The sequence below is a fragment of the Anser cygnoides genome, chromosome 3 (genome assembly GCF_040182565.1).
Source record: "Anser cygnoides isolate HZ-2024a breed goose chromosome 3, Taihu_goose_T2T_genome, whole genome shotgun sequence".
Classification (NCBI taxonomy): Eukaryota; Metazoa; Chordata; class Aves; order Anseriformes; family Anatidae; genus Anser; species Anser cygnoides.
Genome location: NC_089875.1, coordinates 56,676,116 through 56,693,838, shown reverse-complemented (window position 1 = coordinate 56,693,838; position 17,723 = coordinate 56,676,116). Strand labels below are relative to the sequence as shown.

The 17,723-nt window shown below is 40.5% G+C and overlaps 1 protein-coding gene across 1 annotated transcript in view; it reads right to left on the bottom strand.

Annotated features, from left to right (window-relative positions):
• The window catches only part of ARID1B (AT-rich interaction domain 1B), a 326,604-nt gene that overhangs the window by 34,344 nt on the left and 274,537 nt on the right, over window positions 1-17,723 (bottom strand). The window contains 2 exon segments of the mRNA XM_066994218.1: window positions 465-574; window positions 8,129-8,274. Of these exon segments, the coding sequence (XP_066850319.1) occupies window positions 465-574; window positions 8,129-8,274 (256 nt within the window).

The window sequence follows — 17,723 nt, the reverse complement described above, 5'->3', positions numbered from 1 at the left end:
GGAATGCTAAGCATGGGTTTCCCCTTATGAAAGAAAGAAAAAAAACAAGCTGTTCACCTTATTTTATCAAATAAGGCAGGAAAGCAAAATATTAAAGTATGTTGCTGCTGCTGAGGCGGCCAAAACAGGAAGCTATAACTGAAGGCAGAGAAAAATGGCTGCAAGGATTAAAACCAGGCAAAGACCCTTCTTCCCCACCCACCTGGCACAGCCGAATCCCCACGCAACTTTTGGCTTGGGATGCTTTGCCCCCGCAAGTTAAAATGCCGTAAGAACTAGTAACTTTCAGATCCACACAATGAAGGGAAAAAAAAAAAAAAAAAAAGAAACAAACAAAGAGATTGCACGTGAATGGAAAGGCATGCAGGAGAGAACAGAAGTGGGTAGGCCAAAACCAGAAGATGGAGACAACACAGCAGACTCCTGCGGGCTGAACCAACACCACGTGCGGAGGTGGTAAATACCTTTGACTTGCTCTCGGGCTGAGGGGCTCCTTCTTCTTTGCCATCTGCTTTGAGAGGAAGGGGTAGTTTGGACTCACCGGGTGTCATCATATCTGCAAGACCCATAGGTGCTAATCGAAAACAGGAGAAACAGTTAAGCATGACTGTGTTTGGCTCGGTAGGAAAAAAAACGCTTCCTGCTGCCAGCCTGTGGGCACACGTGAGGCAGAGGTTATCCCACCTCCGTCCTTTCATTCTAGCATCCGGAAACCTGCACACCTCTTCAGTGGAAGTGAGGAAATAAAAGAAAAGTGAGGAAATAAAAGAAAAAGAACAAAGGAAGAATGCAAGCACCATACAACAACGATAAAAAACACTTTACGAAGGAAAATTTGTTTCTCATGGCGCTGGTGGTCTGCAGCTACCCAAGGGCAGTTTACCAGTACAGTTCACCAGACCAGCAGTCTACCTCAGTTACTCCTGCACTTTCCCTTTAGCAACAGACTAACGGAGACGAAAATGACGTAGATTTTACTTTCAATTTTGAATCCGAGAAAAAGGCTGGATTTCCCAATTGCGCTTCTGCATTAAGACTGGCGTCCAGCAGGTAATTACTGCCCCGACTATCTTCAGGACGAGTTGCTCAGCCTTGTGAGCTTTAACTACAGAATTACAAGCTGCAAACTCTGCTCTGAGAAACAGCAGTCAACTTTTCCCCTCCTGCCAAAATGAGGTGGGACTATAATGAACGCACAAATGTCTTTCCCTGATAATGGCACGCAGTTGCTTCCCAGGGGTGTGAGGAGTTTAAGGCTTTTTTTTTTTGTATACTTGAAGATGTGAGTCCTAAGTATAGTATTATTGCTGCAGAGCTGCTGGGTTCCTGGATTTCTAGAAAGATGCAAGAAGAAACATTCAGATAAATACACAGAAAATACTGGGCAGAGCAGATGCGAGGAGGTGCCATGACACTGAATCAATGCAAATAACCAAAGAACAACAGCAAGACACCAGGCGATTCTTTTCCTGCAGAAAACCATGTGCACAGCATTTATGAAAGACTGGATTATCTTCCCTCCCTCTCCCTCTTTTTTCTCCCCCTCATGTCCTGCTTTCAAAGAAGGATCTGAGATAAAAAAAACATAGGCTAGAATAACCTATAAAGAAATGAGAAAGAAAAAAATACGTATCCCAAGCTCACAAATTTTAAGAATCAGCAAAGCATTTGCTTAAAAAAAATAAAAAAGGGGAAAAAAAAAAAAGAATGTGATCATTACCAGACCTAGTGTGCCTCTGCAAAATGACAATGCTGGCTCACACTAGGCAGCAGGCACAGTGCATAGCAAGCCAAAGAGAGGAGGGGGAAAAGAAGCTTTAAAAATGCTTCACAGATTGCCCACTACAAAATGATTATTGCACATATTCATGTATTACTATGTTTTAGAAAATAATTAGTTTTAATTACAGCAGTGAGAGCATGAGCAGGACTCTGGCGAATACGCTGGCAAGCTTTGCAGTGCTAATTTGCTAATATCTTTAGCATCACTGCAGGTTGAGACTATGGGTCTGCCAAAAAAACCTACCCAGCCATGTGCCATGTGAGTTTACAACTGTATGCTCAATATTCAGCTTTGAACTGCTGGTGTTTTTCATGGGCACATTTTCTTGTTTTTTCAAAGCACATTTGTAGCCCAATCAAGCCCTTAAAGTCATCACAACACATAATTCATAATTGAGCTTAAAAAAAATTTACTTGCAATACTTAAGACTTCAAGAATTGAACAAAAAGCCTTTTTCAAGTGATGCAGCTGCAGAGAAAATCTATTGGGATCAGCTAAAAATGCTGTTATTTTTATGTATGTGTGTGAAACCTCAACAAAACAGCCAAGCAATATTATACTGGGAAGCCAGCATCCACTACGCATGTGATTTGTATGCATTTTGCCCTTATACTGTTTGAAGAGTTGGGGCAGCTTGTGACCATTATGGAGTGAAGGATGGCAGCCTAACACATTTTAGTTTTGAATTCTACAGTTTAAAAAAAGTTACTTTTCTTTTAGAGATTTTTTTAAATGTACATAGCAAAATGGTCAAATGTATGCCACAGTCTGGTTTCAAACTGGGATGCAAAACTGTTATACAAAATCCATTTTAACACATTTCATGCTGTGAAAGTGCTAAAAAGACATCTTAGTTTTAGTTAAAAGCAAACCAAAAATGACCCTTCTCCTCTAAAGCTATTTTAGAGAGGTCAAACAAAGTAAAGTTAACAACGATACTTCTTCACCAGAGTTCTGCATGGCTAAATCCTCTGTTGATCTCTCGCTGTTATCTAGGTTGGCACATTGTATTTCTATTATAAAAGAATAGGATAATTCTGCCCATTCCTGGTAGTCCTGTTTCCATTAGAGCTCCTTTATAAAATCTCTCTTCCAGCGAGGTTTCAGTTAACATCTCATGTAAAGGGCAAGGGACTCTAGTCCGCAATGAACCACATATTCTGACTATATTATTCAGGTCTGGGAATGTAAAAACACCAATTCATTTTGTGTATTGCATATTTCTTGTTTTGTGGTATTTGCATACATAATATCGTCTCCAACTATCAGGAGTTGGAGACAATTATGAAAAAATTAATATGGCTTCACAAATCTGTTCCACTTTTTGTTCTAAATTATTTGCTTCATCTACATCACTTCTTTCTACTTTGAAGAGGAGAACTGCAAGGGTTTTACTAGCAAACTCTAAGGTCTCCCTATAGCTTTTACCTAACATGTTTCCACAGCTACTTTTCCATCCGCTGTTGAAATGCTGTTTCATAACTTCTTGCAAACGTATTCTCCAGTGATTTGCAAACAGACACTCCTTCACTTTTTAGCAAAGCAGTACAGCAAGAACATTGTTTTGACCCTTTCCGAGCAGCGAAATACTGTTATTGTCACGAAAGTGCTAAATTAAGACACGCTCTCTTTCTACATAGGTACTAATAATTCTGCGTGTGAAGTACAGACCAAAAGATAAAACATTTTAGAGAAAAGGATAACAGGGAAATCTTGACTTAAAAAGTGCTGTAGCATACTGTGAATAGGTTTCAAGTACTAGCCTCTGGCTTATTATAAGAATTTAAGAGCTAGAATGGTTTCAAAAAGCAAGTATGGGTCAAGGTCCTGAATTAACTATTCCACGCTGAATTTAATGTACTCAAAGGCATATATTGACAAGAGTGAAACTGCAGCAAAGTATTCTTTTTTGCTAAAGGCTGCACTATCAGTCCCAGAAGATGATGAAATACTGTAAGAGCAGCAATACACAAACATTGTTTTTCTCTTTATTGCTAGTGCAATAACAAATCACGCTCTACAAAACAGAATATTACATCCTTTGTAAGACATTTCTCCCTCCCTCCTGCCCCTAGCACTCTCCCTCCAAAAAAAAATAAAAAAAGGAAAAAAAAAGAAAAAGCAGAGAATTTATGACTCATATGGAGCTGGCAAAAGAATCCCCACTGCTTTTATACCCACAAAAAAAAAACCCACAACAGAACAGGGACAACAGCAGAACAGCATTGCCTAACATCCTGCCATAACTGACCGTTCCCCTGCGGGTAAAAACACAGCCGAGGATGCTCGGGCTCCTGATTGTGAAATGGGTGTGCAGGCGGCCAAGGATGTCAGTGCCACACCTCCTTTCTGCCTACCAGCCCTCTGGACTGTGGGATGACAAGTGCATGCGTTTTGGGATGCAGGTACGTGTACCGTAAGAGCTGGCTTGACTTACAGTCACACGGTGACCACCAAATTATGGTCATTGCCTGTTCGGACTGCAGGTGATGCGATATTTAACCTGCTACCAACTACTGGTGTCCTCTGAAAACTGTATTTATATGTGCATTATAGAATAGCTCACATGAAGGTATGTGTCAGAGAAAAAAATAAAATAAAATAAATGGAGTTCTTCATTCTTCTGAAAAATGAAAACCAACCAAGCCGCAAAACAGAGAAAAACAATTTAGATTTCTAAAAAATGCTTCACATTTATAAATATAATTGCTTTCTCTATCAGGGGTTCAGCCAAATAAATACAAAGTCGAAAATATATTATATATGAAAATGTAAACGTTGTATCTGTTCTAAAGAGTGTCCTTTTAATTCCTTTACTTTTTTTAGAGCTTCATGTTTTAAGTATTCCAATGTTCAAAATTTTCTTGGAATCACAAAACCCAGAAAAATGAAAGGTTTGGGTACAACAGAGGTACAGGCAGTATGAATGCCTTTCTACTGTAGGTTCACCTCCAGGGGTAGTAGGAGAGGTTTTGGGTGCCACCCTCTGTGCAAGTACAATATGGAAATCTATGAGATACAAACTCCATATTACTTCTTTTTAACGCTAATTTTCACAAGAATTACCAAGGTTAGCAGCGTGAATTTGTTATTGTATTGATGTTGGTTTTGTAAGTTTCCTTTTATTACATTTTTAAAGCCTAAAATTAAAAAATGGAGGGGAAAAATATATAAATTATGTATGAGAATGTGAACCTCTCTATAACAAAAGGACAGCGGAGTTTATACCACTTCTCTGTATGGCAGTTTGTTCCATAATTGTGAAAGGATTCTGGCACTTGTTCTTGAAGCTTTTGGTATTGGTATGGTTGGGATACTCTACCAGAAGGATCCATCTGCTTTGATCTCATAATTTCTGTGTTCCTAAACTGTTCTATATCAGCAAAAGCTGGTGATGTATTCTTTGATCCACAGTCACTGCTGAAATACCAGGATGCTGAACTGCAACATGATATTCCTTTTGATAATGATATTAATTAAAATATAATAATAATAAAAAATAAGGTCAACTGGTAATGAGGAGTTATAAATACTAATAAAAACAGGTGGCAAAAATTGTTATACTCAGCTGTACTGAAGTTCTGCAACCATGTAAATTCCAAAAAGCATCTGCAATCTTCCTCTGTTTTACAGAGCAAAACCTAAAACTGACTGCATTTGATTACAACAAATAAACCAAAACCTACCTTCCATCCCCGAAACAGGCAATGTAATTGCACTCTCAAACCCCAGAAAACCAAGAAACCAACTTCTCCATGTTGCTTACCTTAGTTTTTCATTAGCCTGTTACTGAAACAACAGTTGTTCATGCTCAGTGCATGTCAGCAAGTTAACCCTCTCACTTGACTCCACCAGCAGCTACTCAGTTGCTTTTTTTGGCCCTACGCACTAACTGAACCCTGTTTTTCCTGGCTGGTGTGGCTTTAAACTAGTGGGAAAAAGAGCCAGATAGCGGCGTTGCTCTTTGTGTCACAGATAATGCCGCTTTCGGCCTGTAAGCAGGCACCATCTGCATGTTCTCCATCTCATCAAATGCAGTGCATGGGCAAGAGCAGAGCCTGCAGTGCTCCCCTGGCTCAAGACAATATCATTTTAAGTCCTGTATTGACACTTGTCTTAAGCTCAGCCCTTCGTTTCTTTGACCCCAGCAGAATGACGAGTCAGCATATGGGCAATGGCAGCGTTCCCACTGCATGTGCCCCCAGCAGTGTACCCAGGCCTCATTTTCTCTTTTTTTTCCCCTCTGCACCACCACGCTCTGTGCTGTTGGAGGCCAGCCGTGTAAAGCAATAGAGTGTAATCTAGATGCGTGTCTGCTCACACACAGAGGAGAAGAGGTGCACTGAACTCCTCCGGTTCATCTCATACTTACTTTCTATTGGGTAATCTTTGAATTAATAAAACTGGAACAAAAGAAAACCTCACAAATGCACTGGCAGAAAAAAAAAAAAACCCTGATAAATGTTTAAATTATTAAAAATCCAATATTTCAGAATGCATAACACAATAAAAAGAGTATGACTACCCCATACAAAAGACTGCTAGGATAAATGGCCTTGCATTGAACAGATTTCCACTGTATGAAATAACGAATGGCTGAATTATCTGAACAAAAAAACCTCTGTGAATCTTCCTTTAAACTGGTTATTCCTTAGGAATACATAAATCTTCTTAGGCAAGGCACTCTGCCATCTGTTTGCTGTTGGTTATTTTTGCAGCTCTGGGGGCCAAAGGAAAAGGGGGAAAAATTACTTCTGCTAATAGCAAAACAGAATTTATAGCACAGTTTCAATGCTCAGAAGTAATTTTATTTCAGCAAGCCAGACAAAACACATAACTACACAAACAAAACATAATATTACCTGGGACAGCTCTGGTGGGGGAAAAGCAAGCTATTATCTAATGGTCTTTTCAATAGCTTTTCCCTCTTCATCCAGACAGTACAAGTGTGCTGTGCTGTCTGGACTAACCAATGGCTTTCAAGAAAAACTGAAAAAAGCCTTTTTGGTCTTTTTTTTTTTTTTAAAAAAAAAAAAAGCTTGCTGATTAACAGCTTCTATTCAGTTTCTTCTGCTAACACAGATGTAACATCATATTCTTGAAAAATAAGACACCCTTAAGTACCTTGGGAGCTCCTAAACACAGGAAAGAAGCCCTCTGGACATACTAGACACTAGAATTTCACATGGCCATTTTCTGCCTAAGAAGCAGAGGCATATAAAATTGAGAGGAAGGAAAGGCAGGGAAGGAGGCAAAGGATGAAGGAATGGAACAAGTTACGCAGGGCAGAGAGGAAGATACTGTAACACAGGCTCTTGGTAATATACAATTTAAGCAACAAGGTATCTATAAAGAAATAAACCAAGCAGAAGCACATACAACTAAGAAATCAAATCACATTAGCACAACCTGTCCAGCTCTTTCAAAAATACTTTAAAAAACTAATTTTCAAAAAAGGCTAATGTAATCAGTAAAGCATGCACAGAAACTCCATGACTGGAAGATCCACTTCAGGGTTACTGAAACTCCATCCGAACCCTCCCTCATCAAAGAACTGGTCTTTACTGAAGTATCATCTCGATAGAAGATAATTGTTAGGATGTTAAGCTGAATAAGGACGATGAAGCATATTTGCACAGAATTATATTCACCTGTCTTCAAAGTTGCACACAAATCTGTAAATAATTCTGAATTCACAAGTCACAATATGAAAGATAAATCCAACATCTACGTTAAATATGCTTTGTTTGCTGAAGTAAACTATGATTAAATTTCATATACTGATATTTAAATAACATCAGAAACCCCATGGATGGTTATATGAATTTTGGAAGCACAGAAAATAAGGCCTATATTTTCAGAACAGAGCAATTATTTTAAGTGCCCAACTTACAGCATCTTCAAGTCAGAGCAGGTGCACATCTCTTTTTTTTTTAAAAACAGCACTACATTAAATATCTCAAATTGCAACCTTAGGAAGCAAGACACTGAAAAGCAACAGCAGCCTCTTCAGAGATGAGATTTTTCTCTTTCCCCCTCTTGCAGACACACACACAAATATACATAATACTTGCTAGTCAACACCTACGTCAAACTGGGTCCGAGTGTTGCTATAACTTTCAAAACATTGTACTCATCTACATGCTGTGCGAAAGGACTTCATGAAAAATGCATGAGTTACTGTACAAAAAACGCAAATACCTCAGCCTAGTTTCGAATCACTCCAAACTACCCCGGTAGGGGTGAATCGAATGAAGAAGGCTATCCTTTGCCATCAGCTCAGGGCTGGTACCTTTAAACAAGTTTTTGGAGGAAGGCCACTCCTGAAACATTACCCACCATTACCTGTGGAGCTGTTCACCATGTTAGGTGCCATGCTGTATGGAGGAGCCTGCGGGTTCATCAAGCCAGAGCTGTTGTTCATCGGCTGAGTGTAGGGGGAGCTGGATCCCATAATACCGCTTTGATTCATGGCAGGAAAATTGCCTTGCCTACGAGAAGAAAAAGCACACACACACACAGTCTCATTACGTACCTCATCGCTGAAGATACTGTGGTTTGTCACAGAATACATCTCCTATTGTTTGCAAATAGCTAAGGAGAAGGCACGCAATTAGTTCATTTTACCTACATGGGGAGCTATTAGTCTTGAATTAGTCACTGTGTATCTGAGACAGAATTGGACTGAACATAAATTTCAAGAAATGTATACGGTGTTTTTATATGTCACAACCTATCAGCACAAAAATACAGCTCATGTTATTTACCCTAGACAGCAACGTGATCAGGAGTCAAAATTAGAACCTAGGTTTGGCGTATAAAAATTTCAGAGTGAATGAAAGTTTTGACCATTTAACAGAAATCTTTGCCTGCCATAGCTCAAAATGCAATGAAATGACCAGAAGAAAAATGGGTGCCATAGAATCTCTTTCAGATTTCTTTATCTGATGTTATCAAACACACCTTGTTTCCTGTAAACACTGCCAGTCCCAGGGTTCAAGAGAAAAAAATAACTGCACATGAACATTTATCTTGAGTGTAACTTCAGGACCAGAAGTGGCATTCACAAAAGTCCCAATGAAATCATATAGATGTAAATTCCTGCTTCTTTTCTCCTTCAAAATGGATTTTTTTGTTAATAACAAAATAGATGTTCCTGTTTCCGGTATTGATTTAGGGCCCAAAGTCACAGTCATTTAGCAAATGCCATTATAATGACCACAGACCTGACTGCAGCACTGAATAAAATGCCCATATTGTGTGTGCTGTTTAGGTTCAATCTGTCAAAAAACGATGTACATACAATGCACCGTTTAAACAAGAAACCTTTTTGATTTTGAAAGTTAATCATGTATCTGTATAATGCTATCATAACTGCGATTTAAGTTTGTCCAAAAAATGGAAGAAATTCTCCACATCTTCAAATGTGAAGATTTCAGACGAAATATTTTTGAAGACTAAACCTTAGATACTTTTTAGAACTTCAGTAGGTAAGTACACCTGTAATTGATTTAGCAAACTCTATAGAGAAACTGAGGTGCAAGAAAGAAAATAATCGAACCCAAGTAAGCAGAGCAACCCAATGTAATGCTTCACCCAACTTCAAAAATAGCCTTTTACTCTTTTCATCCACAATACAATTATCTACCATTTCTTGGTATCATTAAAGATGATACAATTTTATGGTACCTATATGAGTGTATAGTTATATATGTATAATTGTATGCTTAAATAAAAAGACATGCACAAATATACTTATTTGTATATTCATAGCCTACATAGGAAAATATAAAATTCAGATCTCTTTCTTCAATGTACCCCTATGAATTTATGCTGTTTTTCAAATAAGTAAGATAAAAAAGGAAGCAACTCCCCTCCTTCCCCTGCCATAGCTTTGGTACCTGTCCGCATTTTTCCCCCTCCAAAGAAAACCAGAACAATTTAATTTTATTAAATAGGCAGCGAAAGTTGCATGTTGCTGTAGGAAGACGCAGTTTTGGTATAAATTCTGCTGTTCATTATTTTACAGTACTCAAACAAAACAGACAACCCCCTGCAAACCAACAACCCTAAATTACTTCAATGGCTTCTTGTCTTCCCCAAACTCAAGACAGATTCTTAACACAATTGGTAGAAATGGATTTTTTATTTTTTTTTAGGAGGTAGTGGAGGAAGACCATTAAAGCACTATTTGGCCTAATTTTTCTTGGCACACTGTGAATTTCTTCAAAGGAAAAGAGAATGTGTTATCTAAATAAAGCATCTTTTTCCAAGTCAGTTTTGTCCTTTGCTCTCTGAAGACAAACTTTTCTTCACTCTTGCAAAGAGGCAAAGGCTTTCTTTTGATATGAAGGAGACAACTGCCATACAATGTCATTTCCCTGATGAAGCTTGTAATGTGCAGTGGAGGGAAAAGATTTAAAATGCACAGTGGTGCAATGCTCCAAGGGAAAATTACAAAGGGAAAAGAGAAGAGGAGGACCATTTGGCAACAACTTTTAAAGATTTCAGTCATACAAGCATGCTTTTCTTACGTAAATATTGTATCTTAAGATACCCCTCCCCTTTTTCTAGCTGAAAATTGTTGTATTTCAACAAATGCAGTGAACTGAAAAGTTCTTTCCATGCTGGGTAAGTGAGCTCCTTCCCATTACTGGGTAAAGATATGAGCACAGATGAAGAAAGTGTGCAATTGCATTTTTATGTTTTAAAAAAGAAATAATAGATTTTGAAAGGTTCTTTTATGGAGTGTGGATGGAATTCTGGAAAAGACAGAAGTCTCTACAGGTATCTGTCTCTCCAGTGTCCTTCATTTGCTTTAAAAATACACAGGAGACTTGTACCTTGCAGGTAAGCTGAAATTGGTCTCGACCTACTAATATTTCAACACTATTACTTCCTATAGCATGTATATCTTCTAAGCTGTGGGGCTGTTCATTGTCTCAAATTGAGGTACAACCTATTTCATGTTACCCACTATGTACATCAATCTCAATTGTAGCTCATGAAAGCACACTGCTGTACAACAGCTCTAAATCAAAAAGTAGGAAACTATTTCCAGTTTAGACAGAGTGGAAATTAAATAAAAGGAATATACTAGCTTTGGCCAGGACAGCAAGAAAACAACCAAAGTCTAAAAAAAATTGCTTCCGTACCCTGAAAGACCTGAATGGCAGAACCTAATTCTGAAATTTCATCTGGCAAGGCAATGACTTTCCCTTTCATCCTCCCATGTAATGCCACACTTAGAAGGCAGACAGCTCTCAATCTCTGGAAAGGGCCCAGCAAGTGAAAAGACTCAGCACCATCCCTTGCCGAACTTCGTTCTTCCCCCTTTCCCTATCACAGCACTGACCAGGGCACGCACGAGCTAATTCAGCAACTTTGAAAGGCGACAACCTGTAAAAATAAATGTTAAATTATTCTGAGATCGGGTGCAGTGTGCAGTACAGAGTTCCTCCACACATTATTCTGCTCTACGATGGCCTAGAATGGAAAGTTTCTTCAGGGAGAAATAATCAGGTATTACTTCAGCCTTTAATTCTCACTCCACAGTGGGCCTCCTTTGAGTAAAGACTGCCAACTGTGACAAATTGTGCTGCATCAGTGCTATAATATGAAGTGGAGTCCATTAAGAACTGAGCTGAGATCACCAAACTCATTTTGATTAACCTCCAGGTCACTAAACACTTATAAATATGTTACACAGCAGCTGCTAAACATATTTATATATGCTTAAGGTCACAGCATCATCTGTTGGTTGTTGGAGTTAAGTCAAAAATCTTATGTTTCCTTCTGTGCTGCTTTTAGTAAAGGAATATCCAATATACTACTTAAGAAGTAGTTATCTCAGAGTATACTACCAGACTCTCTCCTACATCTCTCAATTCCCTCCCCCATTTTTCTGGAAGGCTAAACAAAAATGAAGTCTATTAAAAACTGTTTGCTGTACATGTAGTGACATCTAATGGCAAAAATTCAACTGACTGGCTATGAATTCTATAGCTGAACAAACCCCATTAACTATAGGACTTCACAGTATTTACCACATAAACACCAATGGTTGGGTTGCTTAGGAATAACACAAGTGATAATTAGGAATAATAGGAAGAAAATAAGAAAAGAAATATTTATGTGAGCATAATAAAAATTGTCTTCGTGGCGAGATGCAGCTATCCTCCAAGGGAGTGAACTAAACCCCAGTACTTGACCCTTTCGCCTTTCGCACACAGACAGCGCAACACATTAGAAAATGTAATGGTCAGAGAAACCCTGCATTATGTATGTACTAGATGACCTGTCAGGTATTTTCCAGCTCTAACTTCTCTAATACTGTGATCCCAGATCACATATTTTCCCCCATTTAGAAGAAAAAGCAGCTGGCTAATACAAATTTAGGATTATGCTATCAGTTTAAACACCATACTTAAGCCTACGCATTTCTTCTTTCTGCTCTACTGTTACAAGATGTCCATGTTTTCTGCAAATAGAAGAGATTAAAAATGGGAAGGGGGTCGGGGGGATCTTCTTGCTGCTCTGTTGAGAATTTACTAATTTACAGCACTTGCATAACGTCAGAGCCAGTTGATACGCTCGAGGAAAGGGCTGCCACCCAGGGGGACCTAGAGAGGCTGGAGGAATGGGCTGACAGGAACCTTATGAAATTCAACGATGACAGGTACATCTCACAAGGAAGAGCCCCCTGCAGCGATGCTGGCTGGGGCTTGACGGGGGTGAGCAGCTTTGCTGAAAAGGCCCTTGGGGGGTGCTGGCAGACAGGGAGCTGAGCATGAGCCAGCAGTGTGCCCTGGCAGCAAAGAGGGCCAACAGCATCCTGGGCTGTGTGACCAGGAGCACAGCCAGAGGTGAAGAGAACTGATCCTCCTCCTTTACTCAGCACTCACTAGGCTGCATCTGGAGTATCATGTCTGGCTACAGACCCCCAGTAAAGAAGAGAATGATAAACTGGAGTAACTTTCACAGAGGGCCCTTAAGATGGTCAGAGCTGGAGTACTTGCCCTGGATGGACTGAGGGACCAGGGCTGGTACAGCCTGAGGCAGACAGCTTCGGGGGGGTGGAGGGAACACCTAACAGCAGCCCTCCTGAACCTACGAGGAGGTCAGCAAGAAGATGGAGCTGGACTCTTTACAGTGAGGTATGGTGGGAGGACACAAGACAATGGGCAAGAGTTAAAACATGAAAAGTTTAGAGTGGATATAAGTAAACCCTTTTCCCAGTGAAAACAGTCTGGCATTGGATCAGGTGGCCAAGAGATGTTGTGCAGTCTCTCTGTCCTTGGAGGTTTTCAAGACCTCACTGGATAAAGCCCTGAGCTCTCAGGTGAGCCTGCAGTGAGGAAGAGGTTGGACCAGAGACTTACTGAGGTCCCTTCCAGCCTGAATGACCCTGTGGTCCTAAACTGTCACCTTCATTGTGCTGTTGATAGTCTGGTATACTATCAGGTCCAAAATAAAAATGGTCAAATTCAAAACATTCCCTTTTAAGAAGGTCATGTTCTGCCCTTTTGTTTTCCTTCATTTGCAATCTACCCGAAGCTTAATCTGCACTTAATCTATTTTCTCTGCAAAACAAGTAGCACCAGATCTAATTGTGACTTCTGAGCTAATGCAGAAGTCCACGTATTTGTAAAGAGGGGATGACATGCAAGATCTGGTCATCGTTATAAAGCACAACAAAGAAATCGTAAGAAAGAAGAGCACTGACAGTACAAAGAAGCACACAAGTGATCTCAGCTGCTGAGCAGTGTCTCTCATATAGGGACGCCTTTCTTTAACTGGGCCCGAAGTCACCAGCAGGTTAGTGCCTTGTCTCCAGCTGCCACACAGAAGTCACTCTGTGGCACTGAGCACATTGTGTTGAACGCCTGCTGGTATCTGATTTAGTGTCTCCTCAGAGTTGCCATCTGATGAAGGTTTTTATTGTCATCTTCCTCAGATTTGAACAGGCAACTGACTACAAAATGGAGTCCAGAGGTAGGTCCAGCTTTGCTATGGACCTACCTTTCTCAGAAGGACAAGAAATGAAAACTCAACTTTCTGTATGGAAACACATCCAAGCACAGAACTGGGGCCTCTCAGCCAGGTCTGCCCAAGGGACGGGAGGGATTCACAAGGGAGCCTCAAAAGCAGGGTGCTGTAAGAGAGGGGCCTTCCCTCAGCTCCGCTGCTCGGGTGTACAGCCAAGGGCCCGGCCGCAAGGCCCCAGGCTGGCAGCACGGGACAGCGATGTGACAAGGAAGGAGTGGTGCTGGAGGCGTGTGGGGCCCATAGTTGTCTCCATGGCTGTGTGGGGTGGGAAGGGTGCAGCTGCGGTCTCTGCGAGGCTGGCGGTGCTCCTGGGGTGGGGAATGGCTGGTGTGAACTCGCCATCCTTGTCCCAGCCTCCGTGATGGGCCGGCAGGGGACACTACCAGGGAGACCTGCAGGAATGAGCTGAGGTCGGGAAGAGCCACCACCGAGTCACACACGTCCTGGCAGCCACAAGCTTGCACCTAGGATTATGTGGACGCCCCTGCATTGTGCTGCCTGATGCTTTCCACAGCACTTGCATAAGGCAGTGATTTCTCTCAGTTATCCAGCCCTAGGCACTGGACCTGAAAAATTACCCTGTTACTGTGACCTGGCCACCTGAGCAATTGGCTGGTGTGGTGTGGTGTGGTGGTGGGGGGGGGAAGTTAAAAAAAAAAAGGCCCACAAGCTCATGGAAGTTTGCCATTCTCGCTCCAGATCTTTAACCTACATTGGTTTTGCAACGAATGCACTGTAGCATCTCCGGGGAGTAATTTGTGTAAACATTTTAAAAGGAACATTTTTTTTTTAATGCTGACACACTGCTAAGGTGGCTACTTGATTACAAACTGTGAAAATGACTGCGTTAGGCTGCGCTCACAAATCACAGTGTACTGACCAAATTGCCCTGTGCTTATCTGTGCCAGGTCTGCAGCACGACAATATTTCCTCTCTCTTTTAAATGTCAAAGTATGATTTGGGGGGTTGTTATTTAAACACACTGACCTGCACAATAACTAGAAGTACTTTATTTAAATCTGTCTTGAGCTGGGACTAGCCTTAAGCGCTTATAATCTGTCATACTTTGACACCAAATGGATTATTATAATGAGAGTAATTCAGGACTGAGACCTGCAAATGCTTTCTCCCTGGAGAATTGACACATAAACATGTGCATGCAGATACATATGCTCTTTTGTTATGGATTTTCCTTCTTGCTGTATTATGAGCTTCCTTGGAGAACTGACACCGTTTCTGTCACTGGGGATATGGGAGAACTGGAGGAGGGAGAAGAGAGCAAGGGAATATAAAAAGCAATGTTGCTTGCTTTGCTCTGACTGGAAGTTCATCAGTGAGTCATCACTGTTACCAAAGGCCAACACACACGAAATCTGAATACTGTCTCGAAAAGCTATAAAAAGGCATTAAAGGCAATTCCCATGTAAATAAAACAAACAAATTCAAAATACCACATATGAAGGCTAAGTATCTTCCTCTCTCATTAGCTGCTACTATAAATGTACTAACCTGGATTTCCATTTCCTCCCTTTGTTCAGCAGGGAAGCTCACCACTTGCAATAACAAAGTTTTAGAAAAGCAGCCATGAAAGCTGGTGATGTAACAGGTGTTAGCTCTGCCATGAGGCTTTTGATGAAATCCATTTTTCAGGTTAGAAGGAGAAAGAGAATTTTATACTTATGTGTGTGCATGCGTGAAAAGGGAGGCCAAGGCTCTGAAATGCACATGACACTGACAAAACACCATGAAACAAAAATGAAAAATCATACAGATTTGTACTGTGTGTGTGTGTGTCTGCTTGCTGACACCTGGTACACAGAACGAAAGCCAGACTATTCTGCACAATGACAAGGCCTAAAAGGCAATGCTAAAAATGGGGAATAATTTTCTAGCATCATAATTATATGACAGTGCACATCACCTTGTAATCCACTGCATGCAATCTGACCAAGTAAACTGCCTGTTCCTTGATTTGACTGATCTAAAGATTATTACATAGCATACTTTTTTGGAAGAATAACAGAAATAGCTTTTCTAAATATACTCCTTTTCTTCTGATTATGCAAATATTTTTGCCTTTAGCATCATCATTATTATTTATATTTCACTAAGAAACAGCCAAGGAGGGAGAAAAAATAAAAAATTAGTTGCTCCTATCAGACTGATTTGAAGCTTAGTCCCTCAGAAAAGCAGCCACAAAACCTTATGTTTGTTTATGTGCTATTATCATCACATTAAACATTTTTGCAGTGAAAACATCTGCCTGACAGGCTACCTTTCTTGATACTTATTTAAAGCCCAATAAAACGTAACATAAGAGTGTTACACCGCATCAAACACTGGAAGAGCAACAGAAGAGGCATATGTAATTCATGAATATTGATGCTAATAACAATACAGCTACACAACATTTGTACTGCTGAATGCAAGTTAAAATCAGAATAAATGTCTCTCTCCCATTTTACAGATAACAAAAACTGAGGAAGAAATCCAAGATTAGTAATGGTCTAAAATACAGCCAGAAGAATAATAAAGTAGTTGAATACAATGAGGAAAACAGCACAAGCCCGCAGAAACAAATCCTTAACTTCATTTGATCCTGCTGATATAACGGTGTGTGACTGAAAGACATGAAGGATATTTAGTGAAATACAGTAGTATTTTTTTTTTATAGAGCTCCTTCTGTGTTAATTAGAGTCTTTTTGGTCTGAATTTCACAGTGACTGCAGCATTTGGTCGCCAGTCTTCAAACCCCCAGGGATTCCCTGAAATGCCTTTATTAAACAGCATTCTTACACTTTCAGCAAGACCTCCACACTTGAGTTTATTTGTATAAGAACAAAGTCCTCTGTAGTCATTGCAACCTCTGCTAGATAAATGCAATATAATTCTGTGTGACAGAAAACACAGGACTACTGAAAAGCAGGCCCAGTCAAATACCTTGTAATCCCATCGAAGCTCTGCTCTTAGTGACCCCTGCCTACCTGCCTGACAACGTGGATTTAAACTGCAGCTCTCAAGGCAGCTGCTTGCACCTGTCCCCTTCCGACAGAATGTCTCTGCACTAAAAGGAGATGCATTTCTTAGCCCAAGTGTGTGATGGGTGAAAGAGGGATGCTGTACAGCAAGCAGAAGCATGCAGAAACTGTGTTTCTAGCAAAAAATAAAAATAAAAAAAAAGCCTTCTACGCATGATGCAGCCAAGCTGAATCAGAATGCCATGAAGGGTGATTTAGCCTGGTGTGACTTGATATCAAAGTGAGGAATGACTCATATGACTCTCTCACTATGTACCTTCTATTTTTGTGCACGTTTATAAATAGCTTTATTAAGAAGTCGGAAGGCCCTATGAACTCTCTCCCAGAATGATGACTTGAAAGTGGGTAAGAGTCTGTTCCCAGTACACTCATAGCTAGGAGGTCACCAAAGCGAGGTGCTAAAAAGCTGCAGGAAGCTAAGGACACACTGTGTATTTCATCGATTCAGGCTCCTCTGGTGTGGCGTCACCTCCGAGAGGCTTGACTCCCGTGCTCCCTGCTCTTTCATCTTGGGATGCGATTCTCTTGCTGCCTCTCACCTCATCCTTGCAATGCTCAGTCATATTCTCGCACTGCTTTTGAGCACCACTCAGCTCCACTGAGCTCACTGTGCTGGCAACCAGCTGAAAATCTAATAAAATCCTGATCATTTCATGCCAGCTCCTCAATGTATCTTTTCATAGTAAATGTCATCTGGCTGACAGCACGCTGAACACAACTGTGCATGTGCAGCAGCATGGAGAGGAAGTTCTCCAAAGGGATTTCCCAGCAGACACATTTTCACTTACCTATCTTTGCCCAATAGCCTGGAGCTATTACATGTTTATCAATATTATTACTACCACTACTACCAT